A 16623-nucleotide genomic window follows, 5' to 3' on the forward strand; every position below is an offset into this window, starting at 1 on the left:
ACCTCTCCCCCCATGACCAACTGATAGCGTAGATAATAAGATGGCCGCATTAGTAACCCGCTTACCTTTAACTCCAAGCACTTTCCTGAAACAAGCAGCGGCATGGGGAATGCAGAGAGATGGGAAGCTGACATGCCTCCTCTCCCACTGCATTCCATCTGCCACCTCTTGTCTAGGGCAAGTACTTGGAGCTGGAAATGAGCACCTGTCACCATGTTGGAGGGGAAGAGGGTTGCCTTGTCTGACCTCCTAGCAAGGCTTACAAAGGACTTTGTCACCTGGAGGACAGAACACTGGAAAAAACAGAAGTCTTTAACTACAGGGTTCATGTCACTTTAAATAGTTCATTTTGGGCAACGATGACCCAAACAAACTATTTCCATTACTAATGTGTGCTGCCGCTGTCTGCGCTGTATAAACTATATGTAGCATCAGCATGTGCTCTAGCAGAGGTATAGAGACCTCCCGTACCGTTCCAAAGCAAAATTTAGTTGGTCAGAGCACTGCTCATCCATTCACAGGAAGATTTGTATTTTAGGAATGAATACAAGGCTTCCCTTGATTGGCTGAGGTGGGCAGATTACATCACTATCTCCACCTCCAATGGAGATCTCCACCTCCAATGAATGATGGGCTGAGGTACCCTCAGTCCAACTTGATTTTGTTCTGGGAATGCGACAGGAAGTTCCTGTTCTACTGCCGAAAAACAACGCTGTATACCGTCTATACAGCACTGACAGCGGGTGCATTTCTTAGGCTGGCCATACACTATACAATTTTCTGTCCAATTTCCTTTAGATTTACCTTCAGCTATGTAGTGCAAGGGCCTGCCTGATTGGATACAATTGAAAGTGTTGTTTAGGTTTGACCTCATATTATATGGTTTTTGGTAAAGCTAAAGCAAAATTCTCAAGAAAATTGTATAATGTATGGCCAGCCTTAGTAATAGAAATTGTTAGTTTGGACCAGCATGGGTTTTGCTTCATGATTTCAGCGGCCGGATTTTCCAGTGCGTGGGGGTGCCATTAAGAATAAAAGACTCCCCCATGCGTTTTCTTTAAAGCACCACGTGTGTGCGGCTGTGGGGAAAGCGTGCGATTTTTACATGCATATCCGCACAGATGTGAACCTAGCCTTACAACGCTTCTTCTCTTTTGTAGGTCACTCTCTGACCACTCATCTAGTAAAGAAATAATTTCTTGAGTTTTGTGATTTGCTGAAGTCTTCTTTTTCTGTTTTAGTTGAAACCGGAAATATTCAGTATTATTATTAGTATACAGGATTTATATAGCGCCAACAGTTTGCTCAGCGCTTTACAATATAACGGGAGACAATACAGTTCAATACAAGAGGGTTAGGAGGGTCCTGCTCCTTGGAGCTTACAATCTAAGAGGGAGGGGCTAGTGGTACAAAAGGTAGTAACTGTGGGGGATGGACTGGTAGGAGGAGTATAGAATTCCTTACTATTGAATATGAATAAAAACTAACAGCAAATGGGATTTTCCTGTGATTGTGCTTCTGGTGACATGCCGCTAGACACTTGACCATGTTCTCTACACCCTGTGTGTGTCTTGTGGATTTGTGTAAGGTAGTAGCAGTGTGTCTCCCTCTTCACTGGATCACATCTGAGTCATCGCTGGAGGAACCTGTTAAGGACGGGTGTGCCCACTTCATAGGTCACATTCTTATGCTGGAGAAAGTCCCATACTACTGACCATAAATGCCACGCTGTAGCAGGAGAATATATGACTTGGAGCTCCTGTATACCACAATCCCCCATGTTCAGTGTGCAGTTCTGCATGCTCATTTACATGCGCAGTTGCAGTGCGTGTTTCAAATGCATTTTTTGGCATTGTTTGTTTATTTCATCCTTCTTATGAGCTGTAATTACATGTGTTTGTGTGCAAAAAAAAAAAATGCTGTATGTTGTACTTTTTTTAACATGCACATGTAGACTATGGTTAACCTCCCTGGAGGTATTCCTGAGTGTAGCTCGGGGTAAAGTTTCAGCACAACAAGCAGTTAACCCCGAGTTACACTCAGGAATACCCTGCAGCGTTGCTCCGGGATCTGTTCTTCACTTACCTTGTCCTGCGCTCCCGCGATGTCCCTCCTGCAGCGTCCCCGGCAATGTCCTCCGGCCGATGCCGGCATCTGTGTTCCGGGTTCCATTCCCTGCGACATCGGGACGTACGGGGGAAGGAACTGGCGGGAAATTTAAAAATGTAAAAAGGTGACATTCACTAAATACACTAAATTCACATAGTAAAACATTACTGTATGAAACCATTTCACATACATTTTGTCCCAAGTGCTTTGTCCTGTGCCCTGCTTACATTTTTACTTTTCTTTCTGCCTGGAAACTGAGAAACGTCCATGGTGTCCAAAAAGCGTCCCTTTAGGTCAAAATCGGTTTTAGACCAGCTAGAGAACAGCGATCGTAAATTAGAACCACTTGCAGAATTGAGTGATGACGATTCGCGGGGAAATTCATCATCGGACACTGAAAACGATTTTGCGACTTTGCTCAGTGATGTGCGAACTTGGCGCTCTATTTCAAATTTCAGTGTTTTTGCTTTGATTATATTATTGAATTAAATTTATTATTATATTATTATTTTTTATGATTATTAAATTATGATTTTCTGTTTCAAATTTTAACCTACCCGGGATGTTTACTAGACTCTTGTTCGGACAGATTTCAGTGAGTTATTCCTAAAAATTTCAGGCCTACGATAAAAAAAAATACATATTTCCATGCAAAAAAAGTACCACTTTGAGCACAGAAATACTGACATAATCAGACCGCTAGGGAGGTTACTACATTATTTTTTCTTGCATATGCATTTGTACTGCATTAAAAACCTTTCACTGCATCTGGTGTAAACGAGCCCCAAGATTGATCACAGACAATTGCTTGCCTGACTTGTGAACGATCTTTGGTATAACCTATTTCTCATTAAACAATAGATGTTGGGCAGGCCATTGAGGATGCATTTTTTTTTTTTTTCTTTTCAATTCCCCTGTCTACACACTCTGTGTGGATTGGGGAATCCATCCTGCGGATCTATTGTATTCTGACAGTGTTCCTTTTGTATGACTGATTCATCTAATACAGGGCCTTTACCTAAGGATACAATTTTGTTTCAGGTACATCAAATCAATCAATCTTATTCTTCACATATTGATTATGCCAAAGGGCTTGATGAATAATTAACAATCGTTTTCATTAAAAGGAACAGTCCTATGGGACAATTTAGGGTCTTTTCACAAGGGCGTTCTGTTTTTTTCATCAGTTCAGTCACTGTTTTTCAAAGAAAAAATTGATCTGTTTCTCATCTGTTTTTAATTCAGTTTTTTTACATCCTTTACCGATGTAAAAACAGACCGTATATCCGTTTACATCCATTTTTTTGTCCGTTATGTTTTTTCTACGGAAGAAAAATAGGGTTTTCTTCTGTTGAAAAAACGGATGTTAATGGATGCGGACATTAATGGATGTAAACAGATTAACATCTACTGGTCCATAGAGATACATTGGTGTCCAATTTTCATTCGTAAACAGAGAGATAAAAAACAGACATACAGAACATCCATGTGAAAGGACCCTTTGTCACATTCGACCAAGTCAATCCTTGTGCTGTACAATTAATTTTAAGTGAGAGGTGTATTTTTTTTTTTTTAGTTTGATTGATGTGAACTTGGCATTAGACAAGAACTCAAAATAACCTCTTCCTTCTGACTCCTGTCTTATGCAGGCCATAGACTGGTCGAAAACCGGCTGTTTTAATGAAAAAAAAAAAATCAGTCGTTCAATAGTCGGACGTTACCACCAGCGGTAAAGAAAAAATCGGCCGATTTTCGTCCCGTCTGCGGCCGGCATTTAGTTACTTAGGTCCCTTGCAGAGAGCTCCGCTATTATATTTGACATGAAAAAGTATTGCGGTTGCAACGATGTATCTATTTGTATCCATTTCAGATACAGATGTTTTTATTTGGATACAAATAGATACATTGTTGCAACCGCAATACTTTTTCATGGCAAATATAATAGCGGACTGGAATTCTTTTTCTTCTTTTCCTCCCTCCTCCCCCCTCCCCCCCCCCCCCCTCCTTTTTTTTTTTTTTTATCGGTAAAAAGATGGGCTGATTTGCCCATCATTGCCGGGAAAATCGGCCGATTGGCAAAATAGTCCGATTTTTTCCCCCCCCACAACTTCACCAATTAAAAAAAAGTGCCAAAATCCCAAAAAATGGCCGACCAATTAACCCACTAACAGTGCGAAAATCGGCCGTTTTTTTTTTTGGCTGCAAAATAGGCCGATTTTTGACCCATCTATGGCCTGCATTAGCGGTATCGATAGACTGGGGAAATGTTCACACACTGAGTGCTGTCCATGTTATCATTTGTGTAGGGCAGGGGTCTGCAACCTTTAAGACATAAAGAGCCGCTTGGACCCGTTTCTGAGAGGGAAAAAAAGACTGGGAGCCGCAAAACCATTGCAACATTTAAAACAAATCCGACACTGCATATATTGCAAAAAGCACTCTGGTCATGAAGGGGGTTTAAGGGCCCAGTAAGCAAAGGGTTAATCAGGGCCACAGTGTATCGTCATAATCACAATCATAGCCTTTCAGTGGTGGGCAACCTTTTTTTTCAACTGAGCCAAATCTCGCCAAAACCACGATTGAAATTTTATTTTGAGAGCCACATTTTTAAAACTGAAAATACATCCCCCATATAGTAATTCATCCCCCATATAGTAATTCATCCCCCCTATAGTAATTCATCCCCCATATAGTAATTCATCCCCCATAGTAATTCATCCCCCATATTAAGTCCCCAAGTCCCCCCTGTGTCAATTCACTTACCTTTGCTCCGCGCGTTCCTCACGCCGTGTTCCCGCGCCGATCCGGTGTAGCATGAAAATCTGTCTCCCTATGAGGATCTGTCCCCCTCGACGTATCTGCGCATGTGCCAGTTTCAGGCATTAGCAGCCGATCGGCGATCTCCGGCACATGCGCAGATACGTCGAGGGGGACAGATCCTCATAGGAGACAGATTTTCATGCTACACCGGTCTTCAGGGCGGACTGTGAGAGGAGCCTAGCTCCGCGGACCGGATTAAAAGGTCCGCCGGGCCGTATGCGGGCCGTAGTTTGCCCATTGCTGCCCTATTGCCTGTCACCTGGTGGGCAGTGTGCTCCGGAGCCGCAGCCAAGGTGAAAAAGAGCCGCGGGTTGCCGACACCCGGTGTAGGGGTTTGAGGAGTGTTAAAAATGCCCCTCAAACACCTGCTTTCAATGCCAGTGTGAACTAGGCCTTAGATTAATGTATCTAAATCAGCTAGTACATCTAACACTCCCCTTCCCCCAGACTGACAATGCTACTGTCCGAAGGTGCCCCTGTGTTCCTTCATCCAGAGCGGGGGTACTCTAATATAGGAGGTGTGTTACTGGCCAGATCACCAGGTAAAAACATCAGTGCACAGTGAGGGAATTTACTAAGGCAAGCCATAGTTGAGGCGATTTTCTTTCCTTCAGCCACTGGTTGCAAGAAAAAAAAAAAATCACTCGATTTCCCCATCAACATGGGGATAGGGGAATCCCTCCCACGGTGCTATTGTGTTCTGCTGTGGGGAGCTTTCCCTGCTGGCAGAACAAAATGATTACTGCTGCCTATTATAGCCACTGGAAGTAATCGCTTGCAAAAAATCCGACAGGCTGGTTGTACTGAAGTCAGTTGATAAATCGACTTCAGTACAACCAGCCTGCCCATAGATGGATCAAATCATACCCGGTCCCTGCTGAACTGGCTAAGATTCGATCTATCTATGGCCAGCTTAACCACCCCAATACCGACACTTTCACCTCCTACCTGCACAGGCCAATTTTCAGATTTCAGCGCTGTTGAACTTTGAGTGACAATTGCACAGTCATGCAACACTGTGCCCATATGAAATTTTTATCTTTCTTTTTTTTCACGCAAAATGAGCTTTCTTTTGGTGACTATTTTTTATTGCCACTAGGTTTTTATTTTTTGCTAAATAGTCGAAAAAAGACAAAATGAAAGTGTTTTTTTTTGTTTTTTTTTCTTCGTTTCTGTTATAGAATTTTGTAATTGAAGAACTGTTCTTCATAAATTTAGGCCAAAATGTATGCTGCTACATTTCTTTGGTGACAATAAACCAAGTCAGTGTTATTTAGTTTGTAATAAAGTTATAGAGTCAACAAACTATAATATATCAGAAAATCAATCAATCCTGATGTACTCATTTCTAAAGGCCATAAAATGTTAGAACAGTACAAATAACCCCCAAACGACCCCTTTGTATAAAGCAGACAGTGCAAGGTATTTAGTAAGAGGCATGGCAAGGTTTTTTTGTTTGTTTTTTTTCTGTTTTTTTGAGGTTGTAATTTTGTTATAATTTTTTGGAAAATGAAGAACCTAAAACATTTTTTTTTTCTTTTACATACTGTCACCAGTGCAGTACAGTGTCATCATATAACTGGTGTGGTGATCAGGGACACTGATGAATTTAATAAATTTTTCCAATATTTCTCTTCTATTTAATCACATTTTTTTTATTTTTAACACCCTGAAATGAGCAGTATAATGTTACCATAGTAACAATGTACTACTGTAGGTAAATTATTATACAGGATTTATATAGCGCCAACAGTTGGTCAGCGCTTTAAAATATAAGGGAGACAATACAGCAACAATACAGTTCAATACAAGAGGGAAAGGAGGGCCCTGCTCCTTGGAGCTTACAATCTAGTATGTAGTTTTTTTTTCTCATTATGATTGCCTATACCAGTGAATTTCACTGGTATAAGCAACCATTTTCACTGAATGAAATTGATGCATTCAGTGTGTATTGCTGTGATTGGCCACATTTAAGCACATGGTACATGTGGGCTGTGATTGGCCCTGTCTGTACCATGTGATCACTGTGACCAATCAGAGCTAGCAACATAATTGTACACAGTCAATGGCATGATTTGAAGCCATTCATTGTTTACAATTGCCTTGTGATCTACTGTGATTAGTCGCAGCGATCACATGGTTCTAGCAGCAGCCGGTACAATGGTCTGTCATCAGATTGCAGCATCAGACGACAGATTGCAGCCATGTTCCTGTAGGACATCATCTGTCATCCAGCCAGAATGCTGAAAGTGGTTAAGACTGGAGCAAACAGAATCTGGAACATCTGTGCATGACAACCAGTCAGCTTCTAGCTTTAAACTTCAAAACCTAACTGAACAGGCTGAAGTTACAATCTGGAGCAGCTGTGCATTGTTACCGTCTGCTCCAGTGTTAGTAAATTCCCCCCCCCGAGATGCTGTATGAGTTTTGCAGTGACACAACACACTGGTGTGAATGGGACCTTTTATATGACATGTCCTAAGACATAGATTCCTAAAAGAAGTCACTGCAATGTGTCCACACATACTAGATTTCCCCCTCCAAAATCCTCTTCATAGCGCCCAGGAGCCCCAGAATATGTGCATAACTAGATTGTAAGCTCCAAGGAGCAGGGCCCTCCTATCCCTCTTGTATTGAACTGTATTGTTGCTGTATTGTCTCCCTTTATATTGTAAAGCGCTGAGCAAACTGTTGGCGCTATATAAATCCTGTATAATAATAATAATAATAATATTTGGGAATCTGGTGGAGGCTTTGCCACTGCATCAGCTTGCTCCTTGAATTCGTATATGGTGCTTACCCAATTCACACTGTTGATTTCTCTGCCTGAAAACATGTTATGGTTCCCATTAATAAATCTGTTTTCCTGGGTTTCTTTTTCAGGATCCCTCAGTGACGCAGATTACTGCCGGCAGCCATGGAGGTATTGAAGAATTTAACCCTTTCACTGAAAGTTCACGGTTGGTGAGTATGAGTAATACTGTGCAGCACATAATATCGACAAGGATAATATCACGTTATCAGGTTTTAGTTCTGATGCTTTATTCTATTCCCTGTCATTCTGGAAGAACATGAGAGCGATGATATACTTGTAAAAGAATAGGAGATGGTAAAAATGTGCCATTCCCTTTTCCACCTTCGCCAGTATTTTCCTTCCAATTTCCAGGCAGGACCGGCTCAGAAGCAATACTTTTTACATGGGGGGGGGGGGCTGGAAGAGTGGATACTGTTGGACATCATCTTACTACTGCATCTGTTTAGATGTAGATAAATGAATTATGATTTGGCAGAATCTGGCAGTAAATACTATGCAATAAATGGTATTTAAAAGGATGGAATTTGTGGTTGTGCAGTCTATATGTATTTTGTTCCTGTAGATTGTCCTCAATATCTTGACCATATTTTTCAGTTTAAAAACCACATTGTTGATTGCGGTGCAAACAGTAAAATAAACAATAGATGTATAAATGTCTTGTCAGATAAATTCTAATCTCTCGGGACCCCTGTTTTTTTTTTTTTTTCCCTGCTAGCCTAAGCTATCTTATATTTTTTTTTTTTTTCAGCACTAACCCACCAAAAAGATGTATACCTCAATATCTTCAAGCAGTATGGACAAAACATGCTTATTTAAAGAAAGGGTAAAGCTGGCCACAGATGGATTGAAATTCTGTTGGTTTAGCAGGGACTGGCCAAATTCTGATCCATGTGTGGATATCCCTGTTTGACAGAAGTTTGTTGTTAGATCGATTGATTTCTGTCAAACGGGACTGTTGGAAAAAACTTCTGTCAGTCAGCAGCTGATCAATGTATGCTGACAGTGCGAGTCCCTCTGTTAGAATACAATGTCTCATTGTGGGGATTCCTTCATTCACCTTGTTTATGTGGATGGAAAAATCCATTAGTGTTCAACCAACTAACTGGCTGAAACAAAACAACCCATCTATGGCTAACCTAATGGCTGAAAATGCTGCAAGCCAGTAACTGCAAGATGGCTCAAACAAATGATCTGTCTTAAAGTGGTTGTAAACCTCAGATATGAAATATGAACAAAACACATCCTTCTGTAGTGTGTGGTTATTTCTATCCAAAGCACCGAGTGTCATTTCTCTCTGCTGCCCCATTCCCCTGCCTTCTGTATGAGTCATTTCTGAAAGGGTTTTCCCACACAGAGTTAAAGGATAAGTACAGCCAAAGCTCAGTTCGTTCTGCACTCCCGTGACCCATTTTCAGCTGAGAGCGGACTGAAGTTAGCGGACATCACTCAGCTGGTCTAGGTTTGGGAACAATCCCGACTTCAAAGTCAAGATCCACCCCAGAGTCTGGAGCTGCATCTGGCTCAGCCTCTCAGGGAAGCGCTGAGAGCCTGAGTCAGCCGCCGCTCCCCAGCCCAGCACTTGGGGGGAAGGGGGGCTGAGCAGACAGCGGTGGCTGACAGTCCCGTTCTCTGCTTAGAGTAGAGAGGGGAACACTGCGATCAGCGGTCATGCAAGTCCTGAGTTCTCACACTTAGTCCGGGTTCACATATGCGGTGCAGTACATCTCATTTGATTCGCACAGGAACCGCACCACATTCCTGTGCAAATCACATGCTCTTTGTGTGCAGTGCGATTGGCGCCATTTTGTATGGCTCTAATAACACCGCACCTGCACCAAAAAGGTGCAGGACCCTTTTTTGGGTCCAAACTAGAATCTGATCGCATGGGTATTCACACCTATGTGATCTGATTCTGCACATCGCACCCCGTTTTGCAGACAGATTTGGGGGTGTTAACATACACACCTGCAGCAGTTCCCATGAACGGGGTGCGATTCTGATGAAAAAGCTGCAAATTCTGCACTGCATCAGTCTGAACCCAGGCTTAGAGCCAGCGAGGGACAGATGCAGCATCGGACCGATGCTGCATTCACCTAGGTAAGTATAATGGGGGGGAATAAAACCATACTACACTTTTAAAAAGGTGAGAGGGAGGGAACTCCAGCACACTGCCTGTGATTCATATCCTTAGCGCTGCATGGTTGCTGTGTGGATGGAGGGGGGGCTCTTCCCTTCAGTCAGCGCTATGAGCTCTCCTCACACTGTTTAACTTGAGATCCCTGGTTCTGGAGCTGAGAAACAGTCCTTTGATCTGTGTGTTTTAAGAAAGCTCTGCAGGACAGAGGTACAATGTATGTTGGAAGATTTGTTGAATCTCTGTGTATCACCTGAGTCCAGTCACTTCACTGGGTATATGTAAGGGTTTTCGACAACTTTACCTATTGTGCTGTTGTTAATCACCATAAGGCCTTAGCCTTCGTTCACACTATGAACCTCATGTGAATCGCACACAGGAACTTCATTGCATTCCTGTGCAATTCACGTGTGATTCATTGTGGTGCAATTTGAGCCCATTCATTTTCAATGGGATCAAATTGCACCGCATCGCACTGAAGACCTGCATGCGCTTTTTTTGGAGCTTTTATTATTATTATTATTATTATTATTATTATACAGGATTTATATAGCACCAACAGTTTGCTCAGCACTTTACAATATAAAGGGAGACAATACAGCAACAATACAGTTCAATACAAAAGGGATAGGAGGGCCCTGCTCCTTGGAGCTTACAATCTAGGAGCTTCACCGCAACCAGATCTAATGGTCGTTTTGTACCATGCAATCTGGTGCAGGCAAACGCACTGTGTTTGGGGTGTCATTAACTTTTGTATTGACACCTGCTGCACATCGCAAGGGCAGTGTGATTGGAATATGGTGTGTGAAACGCGCTTGGATTACGGCATTTCAAACATCGCATTAGTGTGAACTTAGGCTTCAAGCCCGCCTTCCCCCCTTTCCTGATCTGCGGTCTGCATGCTCGGATAAGGGTCTGGTATGGATTTTGGGTGGGGGGGATCACAGCGAAGGGCGTCATCAAGTGGAGAATATATAGCGCAACAGTGACATTACCAAGAACTGTACGTTCCTCCAAAATTGATGAAAAGACGAGAAGAAAACTGGTCTGGGAGGCTGCCAGGAGGCCTACAGCAACATTAAAGGAGCTGCAGGAATATCTGGCAAGTACTGGCTGTGTGGTACATGTGACAAAAATCTCCCGTATTCTTCATATGTCTGGGCTATGGGGTAGAATGGCAATATGGAAGCCTTTTCTTATGAAGAAAAACATCCAAGCCCCGCTAAATTTTGCAAAAACACATCGGAAGTCTCCCAAAAGCATGTGGGAAAATGTGTTCTGGTCTGATGAAACCAAGGCTGAACTGGCCATAATTCCAAAAGATATGTTTGGCGCAAAAACAACACATCACCAAAAGAACACCATACCCACAGTGAAGCATGGTGGTGGCAACATCATGCTTTGGGGCTGTTTTTCTTCAGCTGGAACTAGGGCCTTAGTCAAGGTAGAGGGAATTATGAACAGTTCCAAATACCAGTCGATATTGGCACAAAACATTCAGGCTTCTGCTAGAAAGCTGAACATGAACATCATCTTTCAGCATGAGAACGACCCAAAGCATACATCCAAATCAACAAAGGAATGGCTTCACCAGAAGAAAATTAAAGCTTTGGAATGGCCCAGCCAGAGCCCAGACCTGAATCCGATTGAAAATCTGTGGGGTGATCTGAAGATGGCTCTGTGCACAGGAGATGCCCTCGCAATCTGACAAGATTATTTTTTTTTTTTTGCAAGGAAGAGTGTCAAGTGAAGATGTGCCATGCTGATAGACTCATACCCAAAAGACTGAGTGCTGAAATAAAATCAAAAGGTGCTTCAACAAAGTATTAGTTTAAGGGTGTGCACACTTATGCAACCATATTATTATTTTAGTTTTTTATTTTTACTTCCCTCCACCTAAAATATTTTAGTTTGTTCAACTGAGTTATACAGTTTATAGGTTACATTAAAGGTGGGAAAAGTTCTGAAATGATTTATCTTTGTCTCATTTTTTTGCTTCTCAGAAACCTGACATTGTAACAGGAGTGTGTAGACTTTTTATATCCACTGCATCTTATGTAAGAGCCTAAACATTTATAGGGCCATTCATAAAGCAGTGTTGTGGCTATATCAGTGCTTTAGCATTAATTAGTGTAGATTTTAAAAAAAAAAAAAAATTCTGTACATTTATTAAACTCGTTGATATGCTTAGTGATCCACTGACTTTGGTGTCACCCTATGAAAAATGAATGAGTGAAAGAAAAACAATTGGAGTAAAGCCAGTTATTGGAGTCAAGCCCATGTGACCATTTCTTCTATAACCATGGAATTCCCTCTGCTAGGTTAAACTGTTCTCTTTGGAATAATCTAAAGGCCCCTATATGATAGTTTCAACTAAGTTCTAAATTCAGTTACTATGTGATGCAAGCAAGCTTGCATGCAATTACTGCTGGCTGTTATAGCCGCCAGCAGTTATCATTGTGTTCTGCCAGCATGGAAGGCTGTCCACTGGCAGAACACAATAGCGCTGCAGGAGGGATTCCCCCATCAACCCTGTGTTGCAGGAAAGAAAATTACATCATCTATGGCTTCCTTAAGACCAAACATTCACTTTTTTGCCCAGTTGTTGCTTCTGTTCAAAGAACATTAGTTTCCTTATCATTGGTTATGTTTCTTACATTACTGGTGCTAAGGAGGTGAAAAATTTTAGTTTTTTTTTTTTGTCCTTTTCTAGAGGGCCTGTTCTCTCAGGTGTGCTGTCATGTAGACCTGAAAGAGAGCTACTTCTTCTACTGGTGTTGGTGTTCTCATGGTGTTTTCATGCAGCGCATTCTATGAAGTATGAAGGGTTTCCTGTTTCCTGTGGGTTTTTTTTTTTTTTTTTATCATTGTGTCAAGGGTCACATGCTATTTTGTCAGAGTAACACTGAAACACTATATTTATAGCGACGAACAGCACTGATCTTTATATTTACAAATGTATTGAGATTGCAGAAGGGAATGTCCTCTACAAAGCTGTGATTGACAAAGCAGCATCAGTCCATATATACAGTATCATGGAAGGAAAGTGGTGGCAAATGCTGACTCTAAAGTCGGCCATAGATGGACCGAAAAAAAAAAAAAAGTCCTGGTTGTAGCAATCGTGCATACAGAGATGGATGCAAACCTCCATTTTGGCAAAGGCCTCCATCTTCTATCATTTTCATAATTTTTACTCCCAAATGAGCTTCCCTCATCCCCCCTCCCTCTCTGTTGAGTGACACGTGCTCCCTGGTTGCTGAGTTCAAAAAGGCATCAAGGCCCAGCGGGAGAGCTCATGGCTATAAACCCCAATTAGCCTGGCCCCCATATGTCTGGGAGACTTTTGCTGGAAAGGGATCGTAAAGCCATAAACCAAGCCCTCACTGAGCTTCAAAGACATTCCAGCTAGCTGTGAAACGCTTACATTTAAAAACCCAGTTTTCCATATAATTTTATATCTCCAAATAGGAAATAATTACATAAACATGGAGCACATATTCAGATGGCTCACTTTAATACAAGTCGCCTGATAGGTTACACCCCCTAGCTGACAGCTACAGGAGAGCAGAAAATTATATCTCCTCAACTATCCCAGCAGGTATGTCATATTTCATACCTAGACGTTCAGCAGATGATTCTGCATATTAATCTACTCGTGGATAGAATGTTATATGTATCCAGGGAAAGTTATTGCCCTGATATCAACTTGTGAGTGATTTTGGTCCTAGCTGTGGTCTCCACCTACACCTTCCTCCCCAAATGAGGCGATTGGTTCTCTGCTTTAAGGAGACACCTTTTTGAGTTCCTAGCAAAAGTCTGTTATGCTTGGAGATAAAAAAAAAAAAGCTGAGTTGAGCTAAGTTGAAGATTCTCCCTTTTTAACTTCGGAACTAACTTTTGGAGATCAGGCCCTTTTGGCTCAGGAAACTCTATCTGCTTAAATCAAGGCTTTGGCAAGTACTTTATCTCTCTAAATTCCTTTATCTCTTTGCTGTGTTATTGCTCTCTGTATATTTGTGTGTGTGTGTGTGTGTGTGTGTGTGTGTGTGTGTGTATATGTATATGTGTGTGTGTATTTATTGGCTACATCTTTTATCTGTAAATATTTTTTTATTGCACCCTTTTGACCTTTTTAGTAATAAATCTTACTTTCTGAAAGTGTTGAACTGTTTCTAAAGCTCTTTAATGCAAACTAAGAACCCCTGTCTCTGAAGAGCGCTACTGTGTGTGTTTAAACTTATGTATATCCGACAGTGGTATACAGATGATTATTCAACATCATAGTGTTATTGCTGATATTGACGAGTTTCCTCCTGCTCTGTACAAAAAGGAGGTGGTGGCAGTGTGAAGGGTTAATTGCGTAATTAACCTGACCCCGTAACAATCGCTCCCAGGCTGCAGGTACATAGATTGTGGTCCATTAGCTGGAAAATCTTTGCGCAGGGTGCAGCTGGGCGTGGCATTGTTACACGCGTGACAGCGCGGTTTTAGATTGGTTAGTCCTTCGGTCACGAGTTTGGTGAGAAGGGCTGGGGTCTGACGCCACGATCGTCACACTGGTAGCTGCATGTTTGATTCACTTTCATGAAAATGTAGAGTTCATTGGTAACACACCTAAATTGTTCTGCACAGATGTGAATTGGCCCTTGGGGTTTTTTTTTTTATTTATTTTTTTAAATATTCATTGCAGCAAGTTCATGTTTTAGTTTGTCATGGTGAAATACTGGATGAAGCTTTGTCACTTTGTAGAACCTATAGTGAACATGAACACGCTTGCATTCTGTAGACTTTGATGTATAGCAGCAAAAACGTTTACAGACTGATCGTTTAGACACATTGTAAGCCTAACTCATATATGAGCCTACAACAAGGTAGGTAATGAGAAAAATGAACTACACAAATTATTTATTTTACCTGATTGTATTATTAGCATCAGAAAAATAGTTGAGATCCAAATAGTAGAGGAAGAGAACCTGCGAAGCTTGCTGATGAAATTTTGTTTGTCTACAGACAACCAATCAGAAGACGGTTCCAGTGCAGCCTGTGATGCCTTCTCAGCCAGCTGTTCTTCAGCCATCTATAGAACCATCACCACAGGTAAATGTGTATGATTGATTGTTTTCAGTAGAACATAAAATGGACACTGCCCCAGTCTATAACTGGCCTTCACAGCAAGGAGAACATGGAAGAGCGACGCTTGTCAAACAATAAAAGAGAAAAATTCCCAGCTCAGCTTACCAACCAGCTTGCAAACAAACCAAATCAACCTGTCTAACAGTATGCGTTTAAAAACGGGTTTAGTTAGCACACATGTGCAAATACATGTGTAAGCTGCAGAGCCTCTTCACGGCACCCCGATATTCTGCAGTTCCTAACTCTGCAAATTTTGAGATCCCCCATAGTAGAGGCACATGTATTTAATGGATAAGACTGGTGAACCTGAGGGAGCCCACCCCTCCCTAACCACTTCACGTCCGGACACTTTTAACCCCTTCCTGTCCAGGCCAATTTTCAGCTTTCAGCGCTATCACTCTTTGAATGACAATTGCGCGGTCATGCAACACTACCGATATTAATTTTTTAGCATTTTTTTGAGACAGATCAAGCTTTCTTTTTGTGGTATTTATTCACCGCTGGGATTTTTTTTTTTTTTTGCTATATAAATGAAAATGTCCAAAATTTTTGAAAAAAAAGTGTTTTTCTTATACAATTTTACAAATAAATAATATTTCATCATAAATCTTGGCCAAAATGTATTCAGTTATCTTTTTAGTAAAATAATAAAGCAAATTAGTTTATAACCAAAAATTATAAATTTTTATATTTTTATTTATATATATATATATATATATATTTTTTTTTTTTTTCATACTGCCACCCTAGCAATACAGTGTCACCATGGTGACACTGTACTACTTGTTGGGGGGGGGGGGGCGGGGAGTGATGAAGATTTTTTTTTTTTTTTTTTTTTTTTTTTTTTTTTTTTACACTGATTGATTTTACTTTATGGGTAAAGGCCCTAAAAGCAATAATTTCTCCTTCTCTCTGATTGAGAAATACTGTGTGAGCTATGATTGGTCACAGCTTGTCACATGGCACAAGGCTGTTGTGAATAGCCTTGTACCATGTGACCTCCTGTGATCATTCACAGATTTCACACATAGTCAGCAATGATGTCAGAATTGACAGCTTGCTTACTACTCTGCATGTGATCACTGATTGGCCAATCAGTGATCATATGATCGGGACCTCGCACAGAGGTCCCGTACAATGATCTGTGTTCCACTGTGTCCGGAGGATACAGTGGGCACTGCATCGCAGTGCTGCACGCTCCCAGGGAGCGCGCACAAGCAGCGGGCGGGGAGGCAGTTTATAAACGGCCACCTGACCCTGCACTGCCACCATCCGGCCGCTTATATACATGGGCTGGACGGGAGGTGGTTAAAGGTACAGAAGTGCACTGGACACCCAGCATATAGCACAATGGCGACCAAGGTGTCCAGTGAGCCCCCCTCATGAACAAGTCCAAAAGTACAACAAATGGCTACTGCCCAGTCTATAACTGGCCTTCACTAAAAACTGACTGTTTCCAATAGAGCAGGTATTATGACAGGTTGCCAATGAGCCCTCCATGATTCTATAGAATTCTAGTGAAATGGCAGTGTGCTTGCACATGATTACTGACCACCAACACTTAAATGTGCAATGGAAACAGTCCGGGTATGTGAAGCATTTAGATGACTAG

General features: G+C 41.6%; 1 protein-coding gene across 1 annotated transcript in view; it reads left to right on the plus strand.

Moving 5' to 3' along the window:
- SCAMP2 (secretory carrier membrane protein 2) overlaps nt 1-16623 on the plus strand; it is a 57826-nt gene that overhangs the window by 24954 nt on the left and 16249 nt on the right. Inside the window, exons 2-3 of the mRNA XM_089663935.1 lie at nt 7813-7893; nt 14889-14975. Of these exons, the coding sequence (XP_089520061.1) occupies nt 7813-7893; nt 14889-14975 (168 nt within the window). The remainder of the gene's footprint in view (nt 1-7812; nt 7894-14888; nt 14976-16623) is intronic.

This window comes from Staurois parvus, unplaced genomic scaffold (assembly GCF_062004578.1).
Source record: "Staurois parvus isolate SC_StPar_1 unplaced genomic scaffold, SC_StPar_1.0 ptg001805l, whole genome shotgun sequence".
In the NCBI taxonomy this organism is placed as follows: Eukaryota; Metazoa; Chordata; class Amphibia; order Anura; family Ranidae; genus Staurois; species Staurois parvus.